Source organism: Lingula anatina, chromosome 6, assembly GCF_051362555.1.
Source record: "Lingula anatina isolate TDL-2025a chromosome 6, LinAna3.0, whole genome shotgun sequence".
NCBI classification, from domain to species: domain Eukaryota; kingdom Metazoa; phylum Brachiopoda; class Lingulata; order Lingulida; family Lingulidae; genus Lingula; species Lingula anatina.
Genome location: NC_141772.1, coordinates 1,985,533 through 2,011,788, shown reverse-complemented (window position 1 = coordinate 2,011,788; position 26,256 = coordinate 1,985,533). Strand labels below are relative to the sequence as shown.

General features: G+C 39.4%; 4 protein-coding genes across 7 annotated transcripts in view; 3 read left to right on the top strand and 1 right to left on the bottom strand.

Annotated features, from left to right (window-relative positions):
* Window positions 1-819: 819 nt before the first annotated feature.
* Window positions 820-4,480, top strand: LOC106172863 (uncharacterized). The gene is made up of 2 exons (XM_013553775.2): window positions 820-1,941; window positions 3,381-4,480. The coding sequence occupies exons 1-2, from the start codon at window positions 1,827-1,829 to the stop codon at window positions 4,307-4,309; spliced, it is 1,044 nt and encodes a 347-aa protein (XP_013409229.2). The 5' UTR covers window positions 820-1,826; the 3' UTR covers window positions 4,310-4,480.
* A 1,386-nt stretch (window positions 4,481-5,866) lies between these two features.
* On the top strand, window positions 5,867-14,958 carry LOC106172884 (perlustrin-like protein). 2 transcript variants are annotated; one of them, XM_013553810.3, is made up of 4 exons: window positions 5,867-6,472; window positions 13,669-13,813; window positions 14,024-14,129; window positions 14,280-14,958. In XM_013553810.3, exons 1-4 carry the CDS (start codon window positions 6,325-6,327, stop codon window positions 14,292-14,294), a joined length of 414 nt encoding a protein of 137 aa, XP_013409264.2. In that variant the 5' UTR covers window positions 5,867-6,324; the 3' UTR covers window positions 14,295-14,958. The 2 variants fall into 2 exon arrangements, with proteins under 2 accessions (XP_013409264.2, XP_086870963.1); XM_087014837.1 differs by lacking the exon at window positions 5,867-6,472 and adding an exon at window positions 9,550-9,597.
* Window positions 14,223-26,256, bottom strand: part of LOC106172883 (uncharacterized) — a 12,294-nt gene continuing 260 nt past the window's right edge. The window contains exons 1-10 of one of the 3 annotated variants that reach the window (XM_013553808.3): window positions 21,842-21,957; window positions 20,423-20,580; window positions 19,825-20,019; window positions 19,150-19,342; window positions 18,519-18,865; window positions 17,876-18,017; window positions 17,315-17,536; window positions 16,632-16,850; window positions 16,010-16,258; window positions 14,223-15,581 (exon numbers count right to left, since the gene is read on the bottom strand). In XM_013553808.3, the coding sequence (XP_013409262.2) occupies window positions 15,094-15,581; window positions 16,010-16,258; window positions 16,632-16,850; window positions 17,315-17,536; window positions 17,876-18,017; window positions 18,519-18,865; window positions 19,150-19,342; window positions 19,825-20,019; window positions 20,423-20,566 (2,199 nt within the window). In that variant the 5' untranslated portion in view covers window positions 20,567-20,580; window positions 21,842-21,957 and the 3' untranslated portion in view covers window positions 14,223-15,093. Of the gene's footprint in view, window positions 15,582-16,009; window positions 16,259-16,631; window positions 16,851-17,314; window positions 17,537-17,875; window positions 18,018-18,518; window positions 18,866-19,149; window positions 19,343-19,824; window positions 20,020-20,422; window positions 20,581-21,124; window positions 21,286-21,841; window positions 21,958-26,256 lie in introns of those variants that run through there. The other 2 variants (XM_013553807.3, XM_087014835.1) reach the window with 2 other exon arrangements.
* Window positions 25,217-26,256, top strand: part of LOC147760979 (uncharacterized) — a 16,684-nt gene continuing 15,644 nt past the window's right edge. The window contains exon 1 of the mRNA XM_087014838.1: window positions 25,217-26,150. Within this exon, the coding sequence (XP_086870964.1) occupies window positions 25,967-26,150 (184 nt within the window). The 5' untranslated portion in view covers window positions 25,217-25,966. The remainder of the gene's footprint in view (window positions 26,151-26,256) is intronic.

Below are 26,256 nucleotides of genomic sequence, written 5' to 3'. Positions count from 1 at the left end.
GATTGACGAAAAAGGCAGAGCGTGTGAGGGACCCCACATCCATCAAATCATTAACAGATGCAGTAATAAGGCTGGTGATAATAATAATTATTATCACATGTTAAGCGATTTCACTTTCAGGGCTACATGTACCCGTTAAGTACATTTCCGTTTTCTCTTCTCTATAAGTAACGGGAAACAAGGCCGATGGTGGTACAGGAATACATTGCTGGTTAAAATGACTGCTGTCTCTCAACAAACTGTTCACAATTGGTGAATAACGTGAATGACTACCTGCCATTGAGTGCGATTATGTATGTGAAATGACTTCACTGGAACTGTTGCTCAGTAACAATATTACTAATAGATCGCCTCTGGTGTCTGGTAATGCGTGGAATCGGCCCCAAGACATTCCTAGACCTTGTAGCTTGCTATATTAAATCACCATATCCGGAATCAGGAAGAGGTCTGTCACTGTCGCTGACTGGAGATTTAAAAAAAAACTAGTAGACAATAGAATATTGCCTCTCTCAATCCATAAAGTATGCTCTACGTGCTACTTAAAGGAAGCTAGTTCTGAAATCGATGGGTTACCTGAGCAGACATACATCAGGCGACTTTCCGCCACCGTGAATAGAAGAGACAGAAATTGAGCAGAGGCATCGATATATTTTACAAGAAGAATCTAGAAAATGTTAACAAAAAGTAGGTGTATTGAATTTTGAGGCCGATTAGAATATTGAACTGCTAGACCTATAACATAATGCCGCAGTTCAGTTTTTAGGTCGTGTACACAAAGCCGTCCTCAAACCCCGTTGAAATACACGACAAACGCATTGTAGATATTTACACAGGTGATGTGACCGTAAAAAGAAGCAAAATAGTGGCGAGGCAATCCAAGTATACAATCTGCGAAACTGCTGTTCAAAAATGCAAAAAGCAAACTTTTATTTGCATGGTGTAAAGGCAAAGATATACAGAACGATTGCCATGTTGCAAGAGGCACAGGGATAAAAAAAGAAAAGCACCGTTGAGCATGTGTATGGATATGTGGCACACTTAATCGAGTACCTCCCTATGTGGAAGAAGAGTACGCTAGTCGTTGCGTGTTTCTGAGGATCCATAGCATTGAAAAGATACACAGGGATGTTACACATGTTAAGAACTGTTTGCAACAATCAACGCAGTTTTATTTAAGGTGAGCAGTCACGGGGCCATGGAGGACACAGCCAACCCAAGATTTTTCGTCAATAAATCGCACTCTTCCGTAGTTAGGCTCTTTGAATAGATTTTGAAGACACTGAAGAAAGAGATGAATACAGTGAGTTAAGAAGATATTCCACCTGCAATCAACACAACGTGGAGCCTGTTTTTTTCACACTGATAACAAAACGCCAACTTCTTTTGTATTGTCACATTGACCGAACGCAGGAACGGATGACCAAACATGAAAGAGACGTGCATCGATTTGTAGAGGTTCCTACAGACGATGAAAATAATGGCATTGTGAAATATCTTAACGTTTCCCACTAGAAGCTACATGGAATATCGAAGTAATGGCTGAGATACCCCGTAGGGTGACTTCGGTCTAGCAGCGTGCATTCACAGCGACAAAACTCATCTAACATGCCATATTAAGGAACATACAGACAGACGTGAAATAAATGCGCAATAATGAAATCTCTTCGACATGTGACTTAACAAATGACAACGAAGTCACAGCTCAAAGGAAGATCTTTTTGTCTGAGAAAACACATTCTGCTGTTTCCCCCAAGAAAACAGAGCGACAAATCTCACGAATAGAGAGCTCAGAGGTCACGTGGTTCAGCTGAAACTTTTCCGGCATTATGTCTACTCGACGTCGATTAAATAAATATCTAAGAAAGTCTTACATATTGCCTTTACTGGCGCTAATATGTTTGGTGATATTATGGCGTCTGCCGCGTCCAGATGAAAGAAATGGTGGGTATCTTCTCCCGACTATTAAATGTATAACCAATTTGTTAGTTTGTTTGCTTGTCGTAATATTCATTCTTCTATTTTTATTTGCTGTTCTATCTATCTATTTAGCTATCTATCTATCTATCTATCTGCTCACTCTATGGTTAGTAGGCTAAGCTGTCTCTCGTAGTAAGGTGCCCAGCGTATTTACAGAACGTTATTCTATAACGCTACCCTAACGTTTATATATCCCATAAATGACGTTATGGTCACGTTATAGTAACGTTATAAAACGTTCTATGCTTGCAAGGTGAACGGTGATGTATGAACCATTAAAAACTCTCTTAAGAAGACAAAAAAGCTTGGTTGGGCCCCCCCCTCCCCTCCCCCTTTATGAACCCTTCATGAGTCATACAAAAATCTGCCCACTGTCAAAATAGATTTGTCTCTGCGATGTTCTCTATATGGTGCGTTAAATTAACCTTCGTTCAATTACTTTCAAAGCGGACAACATAATAATACATTGAAATTCAAAGCACAAATTGAGAGACATCACGGTTCAGAAGGTATTTTTTATGATTTTCCCCAGTTTTGATAGGCTATTTGCGACATTGAGCACTCAGTAACATTTAAATCATTAGCACGGGATCCCTCGTGTTTTACTACCCCACTATGGTTATTTCTAAATCCATATTCATTATTTAGACATGTTTTGAAATAAAAAAATTGCTGTAAAAGCTAAAACTTTGCTGCGCTTCTTTCTTGTTAATCACCATACTATACGTTCTTATTTTGACGGACGTACCTATTTTGGCATGGCACGTGTATGTCTATGCCCGGATTTAGCGACAGATAACTTCTTCAGATAAAATTATCACTGTCATGGGAGACTCGTAAATTTGGCACTAAAACGACTCTCCAAACGATACAAGATACAAAGAGTACGTTCTATTGAATTACGATTGCTCTAAATTGCTGTTCGTAAGCTGTATACCATTAGGAATCTTTTAGTGTCTTATTGATTGAATTTAGGCTGAAGCAAGGTTTTAATGAAGTTAGCTTGAAAGCAATAATTAACGCTGTGGTGTTTTATTGTATGAGTTCTAGGAAGCTCAGGCGACAAGATAATCGTAGTCGTTTTCAACAATTAGGCCATACACAAGTCTTCTCGGCAAATGTACTGTAGAATGTTTAGTTGAGTTTAATAAGATACAAGCCTGCACTTCTTTACTTAGCATATAAGGTGAATTAATTATCTTATTATACTGTATAAAAAGCATGTACTAGTATACAGTATTATAAAGTATTATACTTTTACCCAAAAATATAGGTAGATGAGAAATACAGACGTTAAATAAGCCAATTGAATACAGAATTAGGTAGGGGCCTACAATGGAAATAATGAATGTATCTGTTTTGGTGATCATGAAATGTCACAATATTATTCCATCTATTTCCAGGAGTAAAAACCATTCAAAAACCAGCAGCCAACGCGAGAGAAAACATTCCGGCACCAACACTAAGAGTGGCGTCACATCCGGCGACAGAGTCTCCCCCGAGCGACACACTCAATTTTACTGTGGTTACAGGAGCCAGCGACGGCTACTTCGGCGGTTTACGGAACTTAGTCGGGTCTATTCATTTTTGGGAACCGCGGACGAACATCGTGGTTTACGACCTCGGTTTGGCCAATTTTCAAAAACGTTTGATTTCTCAGTGGTGCTGGACAACTTTATTGCCATTTGATTTCGCTCAATATCCAGCGCACGTCAGCGTGTTAAAGGAATACGCCTGGAAACCCGTGATAATGAAAGATGCCGTTGACAAATACGGTAAAATCTTATGGATAGACGCAGGAAGCGATGTCCGTGGGCCGCTGAAAAAAATCGACAAATATTTGAGCCAAGATGGCCACTTCTTGGTGCAAGGCCAAGACGAAGACATGACGCTCTTCTCTCATAACGCCACCTTCAAATATTTTTCTTCCAGCAAAGAGGAATTCCTCAAAAAGCCCTCGTATTCCGGCAACTTACAAGGATGGGTGAGAGGAAGCCGCGCTTACATTGACATTCTCCTCCCACTGAAAGCGTGCGCTTTAACACCGGAGTGCATCACGCCGCCTGGGTCCATGCTCTTAAACCACAGGTACGATCAGACTGCTTTGAGCATTTTGGCCTACAAGTCCGGTCTCCCCATCACGCCACATACAGAGCTCCTGGCAGCCGAGAGACGGCAGCTTTCAGAGAACTACAGGCAGCCCAGTGACATGGTGGTCTACACTGCTCGGCAATATAGCTCAGACTATGCCTACTCTTTGTGCACGTTTGGTAGTAAGGGGTGGAAAATTGTTGAAGCGTTCTTGAGTTTCCTCCGGTGGTTATTTTCCTGAGGGTGGGCGCGATTATAAAGTCCTTTTTAAAAGATGGAGGGCAAAATCTTTTTTGTTATTATTATTCTTATTAATGCACTTGTTGATTAACCTTTTTTGTATTTGTTGCTTTTCTAGAAAATGTACCTGTATTACAAACTAGTTTACACGATAAATGTGTTTGTGCTTCAAGTTTGCTGCAGTTTATCTTAATTTTCTTTTAGACAAAATAACAGGTTCTTTAATCCTAATGTGATGGTGTTAATTGAAGAAAATTTATTGAAATGAAACTAGTTCCCCCTTTTGTTTCTAAGCAAAACGGCAGCAAAACACAAATACCAACAAACACAATTTTTACATCGCACCTGTCGAAACCGCTTACTTGCAATCTCAGCTACCACATTCCCATGCCTCGTGTTCTGGCTTTACCAAAACCCTCTCAGCCAGAGGCTGGCTAGGTAATGACGTCATTTCTGTGCAAAACGTTTTCGCTAGACAGAGTGCAGTAATTTTCGCAAAATTCTGGTGGTAAATCTCTCTGTGGCTCGTGTTAAAGGTAGTTATTTTTTCCAAGCCCTCATTACATCCCGTCTTTACCGGAACTATGTACCACAGTCCTTAAAAGCAGTAGTTCTCTTGGTAACAATAATAACACAGTGTATTATACGAAGCGAAAGCATGGTCAGAGATGAGCAGAATACACGTAAGGTGTAACACAGGTTAAGTAACAAGACAAGAAACTTGTGCATTTTCCAACTAACAGGTACGTGTTGAAAATGGGTCGAGTGGTTCGAATTAACGTATATTATGTAACAGCCAACTGCGCTATTTCAATGATACTGTAATATAACGTAAGACAAGAAGTGCACAGGCGTATTTACTGGTAGCAAATAAATGCGTTTTCTTCAGTTAAATCTAGGAAATGATCGCATATTGTGCGCTAGGTTAAATGAAATGCCCAAGCCTCCAATGAAAATGATCAAAATGCATGTTTCTTGTGTATTTTCTCAAACTGGCCCTCCAGGAACTGTTTTATCAGGTGATCAGCGGAAGTTAGAATGGAAACAAAGCAGGCGATCTCTTTTTTTATTGGACTTGAATCATAATCAACAGAATCTGAGCGTTTCGAAGAGTGGAACGGAAATTAGGAATTGTCAGTTTTATTATTTATGAAATGATAATGACAAAAACAGCATATTAAACCCATTGCCTTCTCCCATTTACGCTAATCCATCTCCTCAACGACTGCGTTTGTTTTGAGGGTTTTCATTGAAACAGGGCCTCAAAATCTACGAAAACCGTCCACTCTAGCCCGCACGGTTTACCACAAGTGGTCAACAACAGTTATAAAACACGCTTGCAACATATCCTAGTTGATTGCTTGACCTTGCGGTGAACGGATCGCCATTCCTGTATACTTAATAGCAGGCATTTTCTCTCTCTGTTACTCGCTGCATAGAAGCGCCGTGTAGACTTTAGGCTGGCTCAGGCCACGACCAAAACCGGTCTAAGTGGTGCCTAGTGTGAATTTGGCCTATGACTCACAGCAAACCAGGGCCTGTCTCTACTTAGTCCTGTATGTTTTCGGAGAATGAACTATTCCCCCTTCCACCTAGGATAGGGCAATTCGGAAATGGGTGAAACCTGCCAGTTAGTTCAATTTGTATAAAATGAGCGTTTCTCTCCTAACCCGAGCAGGTACTCGCTAGCAGTCAATCAAATCGAACAAAGCAGACGACATTACGTGAAAATTGAGACTTTGCCAGTAACGCTAATTTCCTTTATTTGCACTATCAGTTGAAACTGCTATATTGGCAACTCGCACATGAGATAATAGAATTTCTCTCGAAGGAACTGAAACACTTTTCTTTTCCCTCTTTAACCAATCGAAGGACGTTTTTTGATAGCTTCAAGTTTGGCAACCTGACGGAGGAAGATAATAGAATTTGTCTGCTAGAAGAAGAAGCCAGCACATAGGGAAGTCTCGCCCTTTCGTTAATTTGCGTGAAGCGTTGGTTCCGGGGTCTGTAGGCGCAATGGAGGCACCGAGTCGGAGTACAGGAGCCTTATTCTTAATAGTTGTGGTTGCCGGGTTGTTCCTGCTTTCTGACGGTTTCATTCTCACTAAGGATTCCGCTGATCTGGTACACTGCAAGCCATGTGAGCAGATTTCGATCGTACAGGGTAAGTCCTTTTAATTCAAGGTACCCCTAGAACGATCTTTGAAAACTTTAGAACGATTATGACATTACCCGGCCACTGCAGACGAACTATGCTACTGCATTACGTTTTCACCACCAATATCAGAACCGTTTTCCTTTCTTATTTTCTTCATTTTTGTCTTTCTTTTGTCTAATTTTTAAAGACGAGCATGGGTTCTTGGCATTTGCGCAAAAATTCAAATATCATTTGTCAAAAAAAAAAAAAAATGACAAAACTGAACACAAAACATATATCATGTATCAAGCTGGGAGGTTTTTCTCCTACACACTGTACTATGCCGCGTTCCAACACGAGCCTTATGAACCTTGTTTCTGTTAAAAGCACTGTAGTATATCATGCGGTATTACTATTTGTAACATGGAGAGGGTCGCGTTAGATATATCTATAATGTCTCTTGCGGTTTTTGAGCACTGAGGTAAACCACCGCGCAGTTGCTTTACCACTCACCACAAGAGCAACAAACAAAACGAATGCCGACTCAAGGATACCTGGATCTATAAACATCTTTCTTTGAAATTTTGCGCTTGTGTTTGGTCAATTTTATTATTTGTGGAATGTGCCATTTATTAATAAACCTTTAATGTACCCTCAGAATACACCGCTGACCATGACCTCTTATCATTCACTTCAACAGGATAAAAAGCACATTTAGCGTAGGTATTACTCTTTTTTCCAATCGTAAATCAAAAAACGCCGGCAATTATAGCTAAATACTAGGCTAATTGAGTGCAGGAAAGCTATAATTGTATAGTTACGTGTGGTGTTTACGTGTTCTGGGCTGTGTGTTTTCTGACCAGTCGTCACTGACTTTGAAATGTATATATCCACATGTAAGAGCTTAGCTGTATGGTTCACACACTTGTTAATGTGCCAGAGCTTGCTGTGTGTCTGTTAAATTCAGTAAAATGACATTGAAGACATTACCAAAGAGAGTGATTCTTATGTGAAAGAAAAGAGATGTTTAATGTTTAATGTTCATGTTCCGAGCAGTTTCAATACTTTGAAAAGACAATGAATGAGCTCCTTGATACGTACCTCCCAATAAAAGAATCCACAAGACACACTACCGACAAACCCTGGATAACCACCGACTTCAAGGATCTTATCAAACAGCGCCAGAGAGCTTTCAGAGAGGGAGACACCAAACTCTCACATAGCATCAGAAACAAAGTTAACAGAACCAATAAGAAACTGAAATCATCGTTTTACAAAAACAAAATAGAATCACTAAAACAGTCTGACTCTTCCACTTGGTGGAAGAAATCCAAAGAGCTAGCAGGTTTGAATAACAATAAATGTTCATTAGAGTCACTTGCTGATAGCACATCAAATGGTAATTACCAGGTTCTAGTAAAAAAGATCAACGAATTTTTTCAAAGTGTTAGTAGCAATTTGACTCCTCTTACACCGGCTGAAAATGGCCAACAGAACTATGTAGTACCAGATGAGTTTACTATTAGCGTAAATGATGTCGAAAAACTTCTCTCTGATGTTAAGCTCTCAAAGGCTTTAGGTCCTGACCAAATTCCAAATTGGGTCATCAGAGATTTTGCAGGCTTCCTTTCCAAGCCCTTGTGCGCAATTTTTAATAGCTCTATCAGAGAGGGATATGTACCTGACACTTGGAAATCTGCAGAGGTAATCCCCGTCCCAAAAGTTAACCAACCAAAAGTGATAGAGGCTGATCTTAGACCAATATCGCTTACACCAGTGTTGAGTAAAATATTGGAGTCATTTGTGGCAAAATGGGTGATGAGTAGCCTGCAAATCGATAAGTCCCAATTTGGAGTAGTCAAAAATAGCTCTACTACCCACGCCCTAGTAGAGCTGACTCACAAAATACTAGAAGGTCTCGAACCATCTGCTAAAACCAAATCTTATTCACAAGTTTTATTTTTAGATTTTTCAAAGGCATTTGACAGAATAGACCACAGCATCTTAATTGAAAAACTGGGCAGTCAAGGGATTCCAGAGTTTATTAGGAAGTGGATTTTCTCCTTTTTATGCCAAAGATATCAGAGAGTGAAATGTGGTCAGTGTAAATCTGACTGGGTCCAGCTTAACGGAGGGGTACCTCAGGGGACAAAGTTAGGTCCAATCCTGTTCATAGCAATGATAAATGATCTAAAAACCTGCTGCCCAGATATAAAATTTGTTGATGATACATCTATTTATGAACTTTGTCAGTTTGGCCAAAAATCACTACTTCCACAGGCAATAGAGCAACTTGAAAATTGGGTTAGAAATAACAATATGAAATTAAATGTAAAGAAGACAAAATGTATGGATTTTAACTTTACCAAATGTATAGATATCATTCCAACACTATTGGTAGATGGAGAAATTGTAGAAAAAGTGAGTAAATTTAAGCTACTAGGAGTAACTCTGACCCCTGATCTCAAGTGGACAGAACATGTGCAGTTAATTTATTCAAAGTCTTGTGCCAAGCTTTTTTATCTAAGGCAGTTGAAAAGGGCAAATCTGGCCACTGAGGATCTAATAGTTATATATCAATCAATAATTAGATCAGTCCTAGAATATGCATGCCCTGTGTGGGGGCCTGGTCTTACAGCTGAACAATGTGAATGCTTAGAATCTGTTCAAAGGAGAGCTCTTAGAATTATTTACCCATTTTATACTTACAAGGATGCCCTACAGGCTAGTAATCTCACCTCTCTGAGGGAGAGAAGAGTCGTTTTACTTAAGAACTTTTTTACAAAAATCAAGAATTTTAATAAGCTACACCATCTGTTTAAACAAAAGAACCCAAGAAATCTCAGGGTCAGCAACAAATTTTTAATACCAAAGGTAAAAACGGAGCGTTTTAAATCATCTTTTATAATACACAGTCTTTTAAATTTTATGTAAATTACTGCTTCAAACTGTCTTATAAGTCTTTGGTCCTTTTAGTTTAGTTTATAATTCTTAGTTAATTTTAAAATACCTTATGATTTTATTATTTAAGACGCATTGTAAAACTTCAACCTATTAGGTTGCGATTTTAGTAAATAAATTATTATTATATTATTATTATTATTATTTCAAATAGCTTGCGAATTCCATGAGGTTATTCACAAGAAGAACAGGTAAAACGATTTTATTTGTTCACTTTTAGATCAATGCTGTTTTGATAATTCCATTATTATTTTTAGTGTTCCTTGAAAAATTCTTAAGATGTTCGTCTTCGATTCAATTTTAACACATTTCTTGGTATGTAAATTTGTTATAGATAACAGTTGCCAAAAATCTTCAAAATATGCGATTTTTTGACCGAAAACAGATAGCAAACGGTTTTTATTAGCTCCAAAAATGACTTCCAAACCTGACCTTACAAAATCTTGTAAAACAAGAGTCTTGCTGGAACTAGATGTTTGGCAGGTGCGACTACGTCATCATCGCTAACTCCACCCAGCCCTCTCGTTCAACACAGTGAATCACTCATCATAAAAAAAGAATGGATTTAAACGCCTTCTCGATAGGGACTTAATGTGAGAACAGTAGCCACATTTTCTCTGCATTTTGATAAATAAAATTATCTGATTGGTTGCACCATTTCTCGTTGGAGAGCAATACCCGTATTCCTCACAAATCTCCAAATCTCCCAATCATTTTCTTTTGCTTTTTTGAAACAGCTAGTACGCCTTAGTCACAATTCTTTCTTTTCTTTTCTTTTTTTTTTTTCGAGATCTGTTTCGAAGAGCGCCAAACATTTTTTTCATTGCAACTTTTATCCTCTTCAGCAGATGTTTTTCAAGTGCGATGTAGATGTAATAACATTTCATATTCTCCTAGCTCTTTTTAACTGAAATCAAAAGATCAAAATCTCAGGGTTGTAAATCTGAAACACTTCTAACACCACATACGTGTCCGGGTCAGCGCTCTTGTCAAACTCTTCATCGCTTTTAGACCTCATCGTCAAATCTGTTTTGACTGAAGTCAAATTCACTTACGGTATGATGCACAGCTCTCCACTTGACGTGAGGTAAAACAATGGATTCATGTGGAGTTTTTTCTTGTTGAGTAAGTACATGTAAAACGCTAACAGTTCGTAAGACGACTAAACGCGTCTTGAGACTCTGAATACACACGACATAACAAATAAGTAAAGGCAGGTTTCTGCGAGAAAAATTCAATTTCAAACGGTCCTGTCAAAGTTTTACCAGTGTTTTAATGGCAGGCGCTCTAAACTGTAAAAAATAACAAAATAGGCGTTTCAAATGTAATATTTTTGTCTTGGCGTAGTCGTCATTCATGAACTAGACTGCCACATTTATAAAGAGCTTCGGCGTAAGCAAGAACGTATTAAATGTTCCTTTAACACTGAGTTTGTCAATAGGTTTGCCCCTGTGCACTTTTAGCAGTGAAAAGTTCACGATCAAACACCTGATAATGCATTTCGATACTATGGCTCCGAGGGTGTCTTCCATTAGCTTGATAAGGAAAATATGCGTTACGAGGAAGAACTTATCTGTGTTATTTATAATCAATGTTACCTCTAGAAAAAGCAAAAAAAAAAAAAAAAAAAAATTGATGAAAGTAACCGATTTGGTCATATGATCAAGAATATTTGAAGGGTCGTGATGTCTCACACGTAAAAATTCATTTGGTCTCCTAAGGAGCGATTAACTTTTTTACCATTTTTCACGAGAGACAGCCAAAACACATTGAACCATGCAAATACAAAACTTTCACAAATTTCTTCCACCTCTCCCTCCCTGCCTCTCTCTCTCTCTCTCTCTTATCTCTCTCTCTTTCTCCCCTTCCCTCTCTCTCCCCCCTCTCTCTCTCTCTCTCTCTCACACACACACACACACACACACACACACACACACACACACACTTTATCGCCAAAATTTCTTTACAACCTTTGCTGTGCAGCTCTCTGCTAACACGTGACCCGAGTGAGTCAAGAAACAAATTCGATAATAATCTCCATAACCGTTGCCAGATTCCACTATATTCGGCCTTGTGCATGAAGCCTTAATCCAATATTTTCTTGCTTGTTTTGATAAAATAATGCCAATAGCTTTAAGCGTTATCTGCAGAAGCTCTCTTGCGATTTTTTTTCAAGCTTGCGATATTTAACGAAGTGCGGCGCTGTTGAGACGCAGTGAGGCTCTCTTTATATAATACCAATTCACTGGAGACCAGCACAAATTGAAACACACAGTCTTAAAACGTCTTAGCTAGATTTGCACAATCTAATCAGAAAACGACCAAATTCTATACTTTGTTACTTTGTTATTGCAGATTCTAAAGCCAAGCAAAATCAAAATCTAGTCACTTCGATATATCCTAAAAACTATAGATAAGCTGCTTGTCGATAAACTACTTGTCAAAAATTCATTAAAATGACAGTAGTCTGTTATTTATCTAAGGATGGCAATATCTAACGGTGCCTGTTCAGACTAAGGCGATTTCAGACTGAATAGAGTAGCAAATCGCGTCATCGATGAGATTGTTACGAGAAGATTGTTTTCCTACACTGAAAATTCTCAGTGGTAATTCTGGTTAAGAGTCCAGACGTCTGGACCGATGTTGTTCAAATACTGACCCCAGTTGATTACAGTCCACCCCCAAACCGCCTACCTGTGGAGCTGACACTGACAGGTTCATTTAATTTGAGCCATTAGGACTTTTTTCTTTTGAAAATACAACTGGCGACTGACCGAAATGTCTGCATTCAGCCTTCAAATAAGTGGCATCAAATTATTTCTAGTATGGCGTACATACATGTATATGGATTTAAATCAGAAAAAAATCATCTTTTTGAAATTTGCAACTAAATTTATAATCTGCTTGATATCAGACAATACAATTCTTTATCCCACGTCTCGTAAAACGTAGAACCTGCGAAAACATCTACCACCTTCTCAATCACTGGTCATTTTTTCCAGTTTTTACGCTGGCAGTTTCGTTTATTGCTACCTGTGACGTTAGGGCGTTGTTTCGGTTTAAGTGCCACTAGCCTAATGGACCAAGGAGACGCCGTCGGTTCACTTAAGGACTAACCTCCCCATGTTTGACTAATGAGGCATCAGGTTTTGGGTCTGACCGTCTGTTCATTGTTGCTGTTTATTTCTATAACTTCTGGTATTATTACCCCGAATTAAATAAGACACCGAAAACCCACATCTCTACTGGTAGCACGTGGGGGCGAGTTTCCACTCAAGCTAAGGGTGTTTTGAACTGACATGAAAAAAATAAATAAATAAAATTAAAAAAAAAAAACGCCCACGATTGTACAAAAAAAAAAAATGGAGGAACAGAGGTGTTTCTAAATACAACAGGCATAAAACGTTTTTCAATGCGCCCTATATATTCATATAAAAGGACGAGATGCGATTTAAGCAAGTTCCCGACTTCAACAAACCCAGATTACGAGTCGATTTATCAACCGCAAGCTGCAGAAACAAGTTAATTTGTTCTAGACGCGAAGCAATTTTCCGGTGAGCACTCTTTCGGAAAATAAACAGCAAGTATTATAACAGGTTGTGTAAGATTATCCCTGTGATTGAAGGAGCAAAGTCTAAGGTGAAAATGTCAATTCGCTGAAACATTCTTGCGAGAAATAAAAAGTGGAGGGTTTCCCTCTTTTTTCGTCTCTTTTACAAAACTTTAAACATGATTTTTTTTAAATGAGCTATTTAAGTTACCATCATGGTAGCGATTTCTACGATGTAATCAATGATGGGTTTTAAAAAACGTATTTAAGGTTGACGTTTAAAAAGTAAAAAATACAAAGTTTTAACAACTCTAACAGCCAAAGGAAAGCTTTTGCAGAGATTACAGCCAAGACAAGTTCCAAATAGCAAAACACGAAAACAGCAGACAGATTAGCTGGGTCGTATGGCTTGTTTCACAGTTGTTAACATTCTCCCACTCTGCTGGGGACTAATCGACAGACGAGAAAAGTTCAGGCCGTGACGCTGTAACGATTGATGTAGGCCGAATTCATTCGAGAGAGAGAGAGAGAGAGAGAGAGAGAGAGGGGGGGGGGGGGGGGGCTAGCCAACACTTTTCCCTTGACCGATGAAAGCCATTTCGTTTTCATTTTACAAATTAAGACTTCAATTTTTTTTTACTTCACCAAATGTCCAAAGAATAAAACGCCTAAGATACGATATGAGCACTACATTTTCATTTACTTTCCACAGACGCCAAAGGAAACCTTGTCTCCAGGGTGGAAAAGGAGCAGTGTCGCCCTCTACCGGCAGATTGCGAGGCAGTGCGTGTGAAATGCGGTTGTTGTGACGTGTGCGCCAGCAAGGAGAAGGAGCCGTGCGGCGCCTGGAGACCCAGGTAGGGAATTATAATGAATGTCTCATTAAGAGCTGTTTTTACATACATAATAGACTTTATTTTCGTAAATAAAGCTTTTAAGCCTTTTCAACCTTAAAAGGCTTCTAGCCTAGAATGCATTTACAGTATTTGCGAAAATAAAGCTTATTATATATATTTAACAGTACAGCCTTCAGTTTCTGGACTATTTATAATTTTGTTCTATTTCAGGTGTGAAAAAGCTCTCACTTGCTCCAATGTAGAGACTGGGGTGGAGAAGGCTGACGTGGAATGGTACAACTTTGACTTTGTCGGCATATGCGTGAAAAATACAAAGGTACCTTCATTGCTGCACGTTGAAAATATGTAATATTGTAAAAATCCATTGAAAACGTTTTAATATCTAAGAAAAATTGTAATGAAAATATAATTAGCTTATATCGCATTTATTATTCGTTTTTATTGACGTCATTTTGTCCATTTACAGGCTGCAAAGGAATAAAATTCTCAGCCCAATGGATTTCTCCAAGAATTTAATCAGAGCAACACTGTATACACGTTGGCACCAACAGTTCAGTGAAAACCAACTTATATTACTGTAGAACAACATCAAAGACAGCAAAAAAACGTTAAACAACATACATACAGCGTTTCAAACATGAAAGATATTTTTAGGATCACATGTGCTGATGAATGCAGTAAAATAATAATTATTTTAAGAAAGTCACCATCAGTACACGATAGAACATACAGAAATGTTGGCTACTTATGGTAACTACATGTATGTCCCCTCTTACGTACTAGTTTTAGCGAGGAGAAAGAGTAAGGATTCAGGCATTATTTACAATAATTCATAATTATAAGTACTGTCCACATTTGTCAATTATACGAACTAGAAAAACTAGAAGTAAAAACTATTTGGTTGGAGTTAAATTTGGCCATAACGTTACAGATTGTGGACTGATATATTGAAATAATTTACGGTACACTTTAACAAATAAAATGTAAAAGAAATCGCGTTTAAAAATTTATCAATGGTGTTATTATGATTGTAGTTGCTTGGATGTGCTAGTGAATTTATTGACTTAGTTAAAGCTAGGTCCAATTTTTTTTCCCTCGTATTCAATTATAAAAAGTCGAAAGTAATAAAACCTAATTGTGTTTTACCTAGAGCTTTTCCTTCTTTGTGTCAAACGGATTTTTAAAAGTACATGTATTAAAATATATCGTAAAAATCCCAAGTGATGTATTATTGTGGGAGAGTACTCGTTAATTGTCGTACTAAGGCTACAGCGAAAATGTTAAGGCCGACATGTCTGCGAATCACCATCTCCAGTTGACACTCTACTACATTCATTGCCTTCCTTTATTGCTGCGACAGTTTTGAAAAGATTTGACCATTTTGAATCGGAGCGAAAAAATACCGGCGTTTGTCCTATTGGTGCGTCAACTGTGACGTCAGCTGGTCCCGTGACCGTCGTTCCATTCCAGAAGAATACCCATTCACCGGCAGGCAGATATAAATTCCACTGCGACTGGTTTTCAAGAAATACAGGTGCAACTATAAAATCCCTACCGTACATGTACTGGTACTGAATCTCGTATGCCCTCGCATCATCGGGATAATGTAAGTAAAGTGGTCTCTGCGCAGGCGTGCCAGAAGTGACGACTTCATTTACGAGTTGTTTGGTGTATTGTTGCAGTACAGAAAACATCTTTGTCAGACGAGCAAACTTGTTGAGTGTGTCTTGGTCGGAATAAAACTGCGCACATAACTTGGGTTGATTGCCTAAAATATAAAAAGTTAGTAATATCAAAGCTGGCCCACCTGCTGGTAGCGAAGGTGCTGCGGTTTATGTAGTGCTCTGCCCGAGATTCACTCACTTGCATACAGTCTTGTCAGAATTCTACTTTAAACCTCTGACCTTCAACGCACTTTTATTTATCTAAACCGCGCTACAGGCAAAACCGCAATTGGTGTGATGGTGACTTAAGAAGAGGACGACTGAATCATCCAAGATAGATATAGTCATGTGAGTGACATTCGCATTTTGTGTAGACACTTATATTTGAATAATTACTTTACATCACTTATCAGATAAGTAGGCCTACTGATTCCTTTCATAAAACATCGAAAATGACAGGGTAAGCCGAAATAATGCAAATATTCAACAAAATGTATGCGGTTTTTATTTTTCTATGGACTGACCCGCCTACCTTCATGCGTCCTAAACACGGGCGTGAACACCGCCGCCTCAGCGGACCTCAACAGCAACTCCTTGGTCCTGACCAGGTTCAATGGGGGGAGGGGGATGGCCGTGTAGCCCCCCACGTCAAAATGGGTCAAACCCATGCCACTCACCCCCATGGAGAGGGCCGCTGGGATGGTGGAGGCCAGACCGTCAGCGTAACTGAAGTCCACGTTCTGGTCCCCCGCCCACATCAGGGTGGAGTATTTGGCGGTGCCTGAAGTAAAGCCAGTATGAGATATCAGGATTATATGGAGAATATTGAAAGCGCATTGAAGTGAGATATCAAAATTATATGACGACTAGTCCTACTAAAGATGATTATCAAGCACGTAATATCAAAAGTATACGAAGAATATGGGTCTAATCTTTCAATCATGCATCAGAATTTACTCTTGGAAATTGAAGACTGGGCAAGTGCCAAATTAAAACTAAATGTGCTAACAAAGTTCCTCATATAATAAACCAGAAATCTTACAAAATAATAATAATAATAATATATATATATTGCGTTAGCCAAACCACGTCTGAAAGGCATTGCACTAGTTGCGCTTCAGCGTGTCACAACCGCTGTGTTCAATAATCCGTACCTGCTGCGCCTGCGCGCATGAAGTACACCACTTGTCCCATCTTTCCCGCCTCCTCCACGGCTTCCCTGTTCAGCTTCGCCCACAGCACCGGCCACAGGTTGTGGACCTCCCTTCCCGACATGCCATTGTGGAGAACAACGCCATCTGTCGGTAGGTATTCTCCAAAGTCCGCCATCCACCCATCCAAGCCAATACCAATCATGTTGGTTTTGATGACGCCTGTGTGGAGATGAATCACTCATAACGTAAGCATCTTCATTGAAATGACTTGCAGTTGACTTTGTATAATCCGACCACTTTGGTACCAAGACATTTATTCAGGGTTCACAAAGATTTGAGTAGGCCCTAGGGCAAGTTTCATATTGATTCCGGTTAATGCCAAAAAAGTGACATTCCATATCTATATGTGTTCGAGATAACAGATAATTCGAGCAATAAGGTATTGAGTTATGCGGAGTCCACTGTGGGACCATTTCACTTTTATCACTACGTTCTCAAAGCACATCAATATAGAGAGTCATCTAAATTGGCCTTCCACAAAGTGTCCTCGGCTGGCCAACGGATTTCCATCAGATCTGCGACCAGCTGAACACCTTCAGTTAGATAAATTACGAAATGGTTTGTTCACAAGCAATCTCTTTACATAAAATCATCCAACACAATTAAGACACATGATTTTTTACCTTTATACCATTCAAATGCCTCTGGGTTGGTCAGGTCGACAATTCCACAGAAAAAGTCTCCAAAGTTCACTTGGAGAGGGCCGTTCTGGGCGTTCTTCACCACGTAACCCTTTCCAGCCGCCTCCTTGTACATGTCGCCCTCTATGTTCATGTTGGGGTTAATGTAGCCCAGAACATGGACGTCGTGGTTTTTGCGGAGGTCGATTATTTCCTGGTCCAGGTCTGTAAATTATATGGATGCTTCCTTTAAATTTTCAGTAATTCTTAAGCGTAAAGAATCTTTGACAGACTTAATGAGTTTTTCAGTTTGCAATTAACTAAGTACCTGCCTCCTGTGTTTATTTACTTATTCAATTTGGAATTATACCAAAAAAAATACTTGGAGTATCTCTGCGTTCTGAAATGCCAAATGTTTTACTCAAACTTAACTGATATGCCTAACGCCTTATAAAAATCTATACATTTTCATCAGATGCACCAAGTTCAAACACTACGAAATAAATATCATGTATTGGCAACACAGAAATAACGTTTGTAAACAAGCATCAAAGAGTTTATTACTTGGATAAAGCGTCTGGTTCCACTTCCAGTTCCAGAACAGACGATCGCCAAAGGATGTGGTCAGGCGTCCCACCCAGTCCTGTATCCACAGTCCACTCACTTTTAGACCAGACGCCGTGGCCATTTTATAATAGTCCAACATCTGGAAGTTCAAGTTTAGATGTAATGTTTTATTGGATTCTCCATCAACCATTTACAAAGTTTCTCCGACTTGCGACTCTCCAGGAAATGGGGTTGATCATCGGGAACTTAACTTTCGACGGCGTTTCTGCAGGCCGTCACTTGCGAGAATCTAGTTATTGATTCTCGCCAGTGTTTCTGATGGCACGCTGGTGCGGACGCAAACGATACTTTAACAGGTATCAATCAATGCAAGAGCAGGCTGAACAACAGGTGCGGACTAGATTCTTCACTTCAAGCTGTCATATCAGCACATACAGAGACTGAGATTTGTAAATGAAAAAAATGGCGCTCATTGGACATCAAGTCAGAGGACGAAAGAGAAGAATAAGAAAACATTAAACATAGAAATATACATAAATATACATAATTGATTTAACAATCAGCGATTCCACTAACACCTTCATCCGATTTATAAGATGTGGTCTTAATTTACCTGCCATGTTGGCTACTAGTAGCCTACCTTTTGCGTTCCGCCCTGCACTCCCAAAATGGCGCCATTATGGATCCAGTCTGGCAGCGGGGGAGGCCTTCCATTGAAGTCTGTAAAACTCTGAACCAGTTCCAACATGCTGGGGCTTGTGTTGATGAGCACTTTCGCCGACGACGTGTCCCGAATTTCAATCTCGTGGAAGGTCTCGTGCGAGAAGTCCATGACGACGTAGTTACTTCCGTTCACGTGACACCAGAATTTGCGAGAGCTGAAGAAAGTTGACTGCGGGAAGTATGTGGTGTGGTAGTTACCTCCAGCGTCCTTCATGTACTGGTCGACGAGGAAAGTAAGGAGGGTGCTTTTGTTTCTTCCAACACCTGGAATATAATCCCATGATATTGCATTCTATACACGTGTATATCTTAAAGCCAGGAAAGTCGCATTTTGATATCACAGCAAGTTTTATCAAAACACACAAATGATAAAAAAATAGGATATAATCGATAAACGGACTTACATGAATAATCTTGAAAATGCACGCTTTATTTGTACACCCCAAGTATACAAAATCTACCTGTTTTTTCTTATCGATTGACTTAACATTTTTATCGCAGTTCTTTTACTAATAAAGACACCTTTACTTTGAACACTTTTACAGTACCTTGTTCTCTGGTCCATATTGGGAAGCTACGTCCCCTCAGATCAAAATGGCTGAACTGCTCTCCTCCGCCGTATACATGCTCGTCTTTTTCCGCTGCAATACGAAGCCACATGCGGTCAGTAGTGCGCGCTGTAGCTGTGGCTTCAATTGTTAAAAATGACCTTGCTGTGGGTCTTGAAATGGTAACGACAGCCTGTAACACGAAAACATAGGTCCTTGCTGTCAGTGATATTACTGAGAAGTAGCTGGATATAACTGGACTTCACGCAAAGAAAATAGGAAAAGGCGAATCGCACAAACCATGTTTATTAAATTGAAGTAATATAACTGACAGGCACGTTAATTGAAAAAGTTACATTAGGTACACTGTAAGTCGTATATTTTACCATGTATAGTTTCACTCTGGTAACTTTGAAATTACAACATGAAACTGTTTAACCCTTCCCTCTCTCTTTTCTACACTCTGACCACAGGGAGTGTTAGTAGTCTGTTACAAAATTATTGTTGTTATTATGTTATTACTGTTATTATGGCCTCGTCTTTTCTGTTGCGGCAAACTATTTGATCCCGTGGTTCAGTATCAAGTATTATAAATAATGGAATTGATATTAAATTGTTTAAATAAATTGTTATTGTAACTACAAAGTGCATCAATGACGAAATATTCTACATTACCAGTAAAGCCGGCGATTCTACTTCTTTCAGGCCAATCTGCACAGAGATATCAGTGAGGCTCATCACCTCGTAAGCCGCCAGACCTCTTCTTTCTATTAGGTACTCGTTAAAATAGAAATTGCCGTGGAAAGTGGTGATATTTGTCTCCCCGAGTCCTATGTATAGTATGGGCGACTGGCTAGAGTGTTCTAATACCTGCAGTGGAAAAATACACTACTGTTTTACTTTTTTGCACATTCTGAAATCTTGAAAGACATTTTCGTTATATTAATTTGCATTCATTTATATTAAGCAATACGGGATATAAAACTGTCCACGTATAATGCAGCTTTGAAAGGGAAAATGATTGAACCTTGCGTTACTACACATACACACACAAAAGGCCTTCATTTTTTTTACTGTTTTTTTATTCAAGCTCAAAGTACAGGTACGCTTAAACGACACAAAAGAATGCAGAAAACGTACGTATTTTGTGTCACGTTCAGGTTCAAACATAAACAAAAAAAAACGTTTGGAAAAAAAGGAATCAAATATTTTCGAAAAAGGTTTACCGAAAAACTGAAGTAAAATTCATGCCAAAGAAAAATCAAATAAACACCTTAACACCCGTTAAGCTTATCATGAAACCGTCAGACGTCTGCTTAAAGGTGAAGGTCTTTGGTTGATTCTGGGCTGACGTCAACATCGCAAACAGGCAGACGACAAGATACGCCGCCATTCTGCTTATCCGTGGGTTAATCATGATGGCCTCAGTTGCTGCAATAAAGTTCACAGTTTTTATAATACATGATAACTTTCGAAACGAATTGCAGGAAAAAATTCAACGTAATTTTTCTTTGATATTTATAGCCTACACGAAGGCTTTATTTGAACAATACAGGAATAGAAATCTGCCAGCATATTGTGACGTCATATGGTATTTATCATTATCTTTTCATATACTTTACATGAACCCTACAGGAATAGAAAACCGCCAGCATAGAGTTACATCACGTGTGTTTTCTAGCACGACTTTGCGGTTTTACAATACTAAATGTGTAGGTTGAGCGGCTTTAAGTGCGAAGTCATTACGTGGGTATCAGTGCACAAATGGAGACAAGTAGGCCTATAGTTCATGAGTGAGCGTATACATTTCTAAACACCCAAATTTTTAGACCCTACACCTGTGTTTCCACTCACTTAAATCTCTCTCTCTCTCTCTCTCTCTCTCACACACACACACACACACATGCCCAGATGCGCTCACGCACATGCGTCCAAACGAGAATTGCATTCATCCCCATTAACTTCAGCCTCCCACCTGCAAGTCCTATCTAGCATGAAAAAGGAGCCAAGAAAATGTCTCATGCGGGGAGCAGAAGTCCAGGACACTTCGTTTACTGCAGACTTTCGAGAAAGAGGGAGTTTGTTCGAGGCCCTGGTCAAAGGTAGCCTACATTCTCCAATCAAGAGACTCGTTCTTGCTGCATCAGTACAGATACGAAAAAGACGGCAACAAGGCTCTATGGTGACAGATACTGGGATACCATCTGACATTGGGTTGATAAGATTAAGAGTTCTGGCTTATTCTGAACATTTATATGGACACAGTAGGCCTACGTTCCATATCTCCTACAGCAGACCGAGGTTCACCGATACGAGAAACTTGATTTGTTTGCCCAGCCAGTGATTACAGTTGTAAGGCCTTGATAAGTGTCGACTTTGTTGACACTCCCAATTTTGCCTCCTGTCACCCCCACTCCTTCTCTCATCCCAGCACGAGCTTACACACACACACACACACACACACACACACACACACACACACCTACTCACGCACAGACAACTACACACATACACATACACACAACTTACATACTTGCATTTGATCGTAACAGCGTGCACATCAATTTAAGCACTACGTGAACAATGTAAAATATAATAATTTTCTAACATTCAACTTCCTGATTAAAATCTCCAGGTACACCCACCTTATTCAGTTCATAAAGAACTAACTAACTTCGTATCTATATTTTACCATTTGACTGACTTGTGCATATACATTAAGTCAACCATGAGGCGCAACCTGAACGTACTTCCACAATGCCCTATTTCTACCTGGAAAGAACACCTGAAGTATACTGAGGTCGTTTAATCATTTGTAACTTTGAAGGCAAATACTGTTGTCAGGGAGAGTGGTCCCACCATGTAGAGTTATCCATCTATCCAGAGGTCGGTTTCACAAATTAACTCGGGAACAAACGTCGGTTTAAACTTTTAGATAGAAAATGTCCCCATTTTACTTCAGTTTAAGATAAACGATAAACAGATTCTACCCGTTTTACCAGACGATAAGGTGGGTGTCACGGTGCATTGTGCTAGTTGTGCCGGTTGTGCACCGGATCACAATCGAAAATTCCCTTCCGTAAGAGTGTGTTAGAGACAATTTGAATTTTTTGTTCTTTACAAAACACAAACCATTTACCCAAATTGTTTTATGAAATAGATTATAAATGTATACGTTAAAAAAACACATGACTACTTAATGTGGAATTTTTCGTTTTCATAAACAGAAGGTGGGCCCAATTACTGTCCTAGAGCAAAACTCGGCATCATCCGACTCATGATTTTCTTGAGCAAAAGTGACCAAGCTGACGTATGAAGACATTCCTCAGTTTTTCAGTTTATATTCTCTCTCTCTCATAGTACTATGATGTTTTGTCTAAATTTTAAGTCCTGATTTCTTAACTGATATTTCTTATTTTCCATTCTAAGTTTCAGTCACGTATATACCGACTGATGGTCCAGCATTCCTGTAACGTAATCGGAGAAAATGTTTAAAATTTGGGCATGATAACGAATTTCCCATCATAGGAAATACATTTAGATAAAAATTGCATGCATTAAAAAATCACAGAAAGAGCTCAACGGCATAACGGCATTTAAGTTGTTACTTCTTTCTTTCTTAAATTCTTAATTTATCAAAATAATATATTTTTCCCAGTGAAAAGGGAGATTGTTTCCTGTTTATTAAGAAGTGAGAGAGAGAGAGAGAGAGAGAGAGAGAGAGAGAGAGAGAGAGAGAGTCACAAAATGGCATCGTAGCCCTGAATAAGTAAAACTAAAATTTCAAATCAAAGACCGCTAAAGAATTTCTGTTTGACTAATTTATTGCAAGAGTACAATCAAAGGTGCAAGTGAATCAGATTAAGCTGGTTTTAAAAGTTTCCATGAAAAAGCTAGAACATCCCTGTCGTTGTTGCACAAGTGAAATACTCCATATTACTGCATATTATAAATTATTTGCAATACACAACGTCAAAAAAAAGTAAAAATGAAAACTGAAAGTTTTTTTAGCAATGCGATACAACAATTGACTTTTCTTTAGAGTTAGATGAAAAACAAAACTACACAGTCATACTCAAGCATGAGTAAGTACAAATAAATAAATTGAATTATTGAGAATATATGAAAAAATATATATTTTTGACTTGTATTGCCCGGGCAACTTGGAAAGGGAGAAGTTAAATGTCTAGGCACTCCTGATAGTTTATATTATACACGCTTCCTCGAGAATATCACAATAAACTGAAAGTCACAAAGCGTTATTTCGATTCAAAGCTGATATGTTTGAAATCTATACGAAATCTAACAATTTTCCCGCTGGCTTCTAGCATTCAAAGGTCAAATAAGACAATTGTATGGGATTGGATAATTTCCTGAATGAATTCGTTTACAGAAATCCGCCACTTAAACTCGATTTCTTAAAGAGTTTAACTGTAACGTTGGCTTTCACTTTGAATACGAAAATTTTTGATCTTCATTCAAGAAAAAAAAAATCTGCAGTAACCCGGGTAAACAGAAGCTATAAAAATCTATGTTTATCTTTTTGTAAAAACAAGCTCAATATTCTGGCTGAAGTCGCTTAATACTGACTTCTCTTGTCAAGGTAAACTAAAAATCTACTGCTTTTGAAAGTTTGAGCGAGCGTTTATAACTGTTAAGTATTTTAATTAAATTAGTTAATTAAGTTGGAATAAGGTGAACCGATAACAGATAAACAATTAAAATATTTATTGATTTTCTTTTTCAATTGAAATGGACTAAGCCGGTAGTGTACATGTACGACCTTTGTAAATTATACACAACTGTTTTTAATACCGAGACTCAACGCACTGGTATTAGACGAATGCTTTGTCCATCTGCAACACCTCTAACTGGCCACTCGGACACGTGAAGGTGAGACCTACCCCCCAGCGTACCAGCTGGAGGTGGGGACGGCATCTAGTGTCATCTCGTGTGAGACAAGATATCTTAACAGTGGAAATCACATGTTCAGAAGAGACGCTATGCCGGAGGGGGCCGCGTGACTCCAAACACCTACTAAGTGCCTTCTACCCTAGGACTCCTGGGGGCGTAACATCTATACATACAGTAGGTTAATGTCAAGGGAGTAAGAAAAAGGCTAAAATTCAATATCTGAAAGTTCACAGCGTTGTCTTAGCTGACGAGAACGCGTGGATAAGTGGTCAGGTTATTCCCTCTCCCACACCCTTTTCACCTCAATTCTCATGGGAGTGTACAACAACCCATGTGGACAATCTCACGGCCAGAATGACCGTTTCCACACATCACATCAGACATGATCACAACACCTTGTAAATAAGCTGAAAGTTTTGCTACGAATTGAAATATAATGATAAAGATGATACGTAAATGGGCGAGTGAATAAATTTCTGACGACCTTCTGGTCGATCCCTCCTTCCTCCTAACCCTATAAAAATAATAGAGAAATAAAAAAAAAGAAAGAAAAAGAAGTGAAAGAAAATAAGAACGACATCGTAACTTGAATCGTAACAAGAGTCCTGATTTGTCTAGCGATACAAACTCCATGGTGGAGATAAGAAAAAAGTTCAAGGTACTCCATACGGGATTTAACCGCCAAAACGATTTTTTTCAGGAAAAGGGCAATTTTCTCCTACTCACGAGTCATTACTCCACCCGTCCCTGTACTTGGATTTGATGTTTTATTCCGTATTAAGTGTTAAATGACTGACCAGCCATTTATAACGCCAAGCCTTCCTGTATAATACATATCAGAGGAACTTATTGATGCCAGGTACTAATACGTGATGGATTTTATGGTTTTTAGGGTCTGAATTTTGAAAAAATTAGCACACGTAGAAATTAATACTTATGAAAATTTTTAATGCGTACATAATACCTTTAACATAATTTCACCCACGACAAGTATTTGAATTAGCCATTTCGCGTGATTCAAAATACAAAGATAAGACTGTAAAACGGTGACCGTGTCCTCTTCTATTCTCTCCATGCATCCACCTCTCAAATTTGTCATTTCCGCCACATCAGGGGAACATGAATAATTACAGGTGCTATCATTCCTCACATCCGGAGTCGTCACGCTCCGATTGTACACTTTAATGAAGAGGTGAACACGTCACGGAGTGGCGCTTTGACAGAAACGCTATCGACCCTGTTATTAAGATTGTACATGTGAAAGGGCCGGGGCGAAGGAAATTTCGCGTCGCCGTGCCTCACGCACCGGTGGACAGGAAAATGACGGTCCTGGCGTCGGTGATAACACGGCCTGTAGTGGACAAGAGTGGACTGCGGAGGTATGTGACTATCGGACCATGTGATCACGAGGTAGGCCTACCCAAGCCGAGCAGGTGACAGATGTTCTCGTTATTCTGCCTAATCACAAAATATGCACCTTTATGGCAACCTGCGATTGCTCGTGCTGAGGCCGCGTTCATTATTAACTTGGGAAGGTCCATCTTAATGCCGTGGGCACCGGTAGCGCCAACAGTTAATCAAGATTTGGGGACCAAGTTTTGTCTTAGAGTGTCAGGCGGTAGGACGCACTGCTTTCTGATAAGGATCAAAGTTCCTGACAGTTTCCGTAGCCTACGTCACCTAGGCCGCCGCGGATCCTCATTTTCTAGAGTGAAGGCGGTCAGAATGGTATCCATTCTCTACGAGGTCCAGCATTGTAGCATATTGACCAATGGCATAAACGGAGGCCAGTTACGTCACGTCACAGAGGAAGCTATATTACTCAGTTATTGTTCGATCTAACGCTCGACTTGAGTGCAAGGAGTTCTCTTTCTCTCCCAGTAAGTAGAACGCGGAGGACAAAATGTGGATGGACAGCGGGCCACGTTGCCGGACTGGGGGTCAGGTGACCCTCGCTGGACGGTCAGGTGGTTCACGCGCCCGTGGACTTGTTGGTCACTCCCGCGTTTTTCTCAAGGTCTTTATGTTGTTACATGACTCCACGGAGATCAGTGTAGCTGTGGATCAGTCTAGCTGTACAGATACAGGTAAGGGATTCACATCCTTGGTGTTACTACCTTTTTAATATGCAATAACAGGGTTAACATATTTCCACGAGCCGCCTTGGCGCTGGCGGGGACTTCTCAACCCCTG

What these genes read in the sequence shown, in the direction of transcription:
- LOC106172884 (XM_013553810.3), top strand. Translation starts at nt 6,325, where the DNA reads ATGGAGGCACCGAGTCGGAGTACAGGAGCCTTATTCTTAATAGTTGTG. An exon ending in GCAGATTTCGATCGTACAGG is followed by an intron (nt 6,473 to 13,668) that starts GTAAGTCCTTTT and finishes TACTTTCCACAG; the next exon opens with ACGCCAAAGGAAACCTTGTC. An exon ending in TGCGGCGCCTGGAGACCCAG is followed by an intron (nt 13,814 to 14,023) that starts GTAGGGAATTAT and finishes GTTCTATTTCAG; the next exon opens with GTGTGAAAAAGCTCTCACTT.
- LOC106172863 (XM_013553775.2), top strand. Translation starts at nt 1,827, where the DNA reads ATGTCTACTCGACGTCGATTAAATAAATATCTAAGAAAGTCTTACATA. An exon ending in GCGTCCAGATGAAAGAAATG is followed by an intron (nt 1,942 to 3,380) that starts GTGGGTATCTTC and finishes ATCTATTTCCAG; the next exon opens with GAGTAAAAACCATTCAAAAA.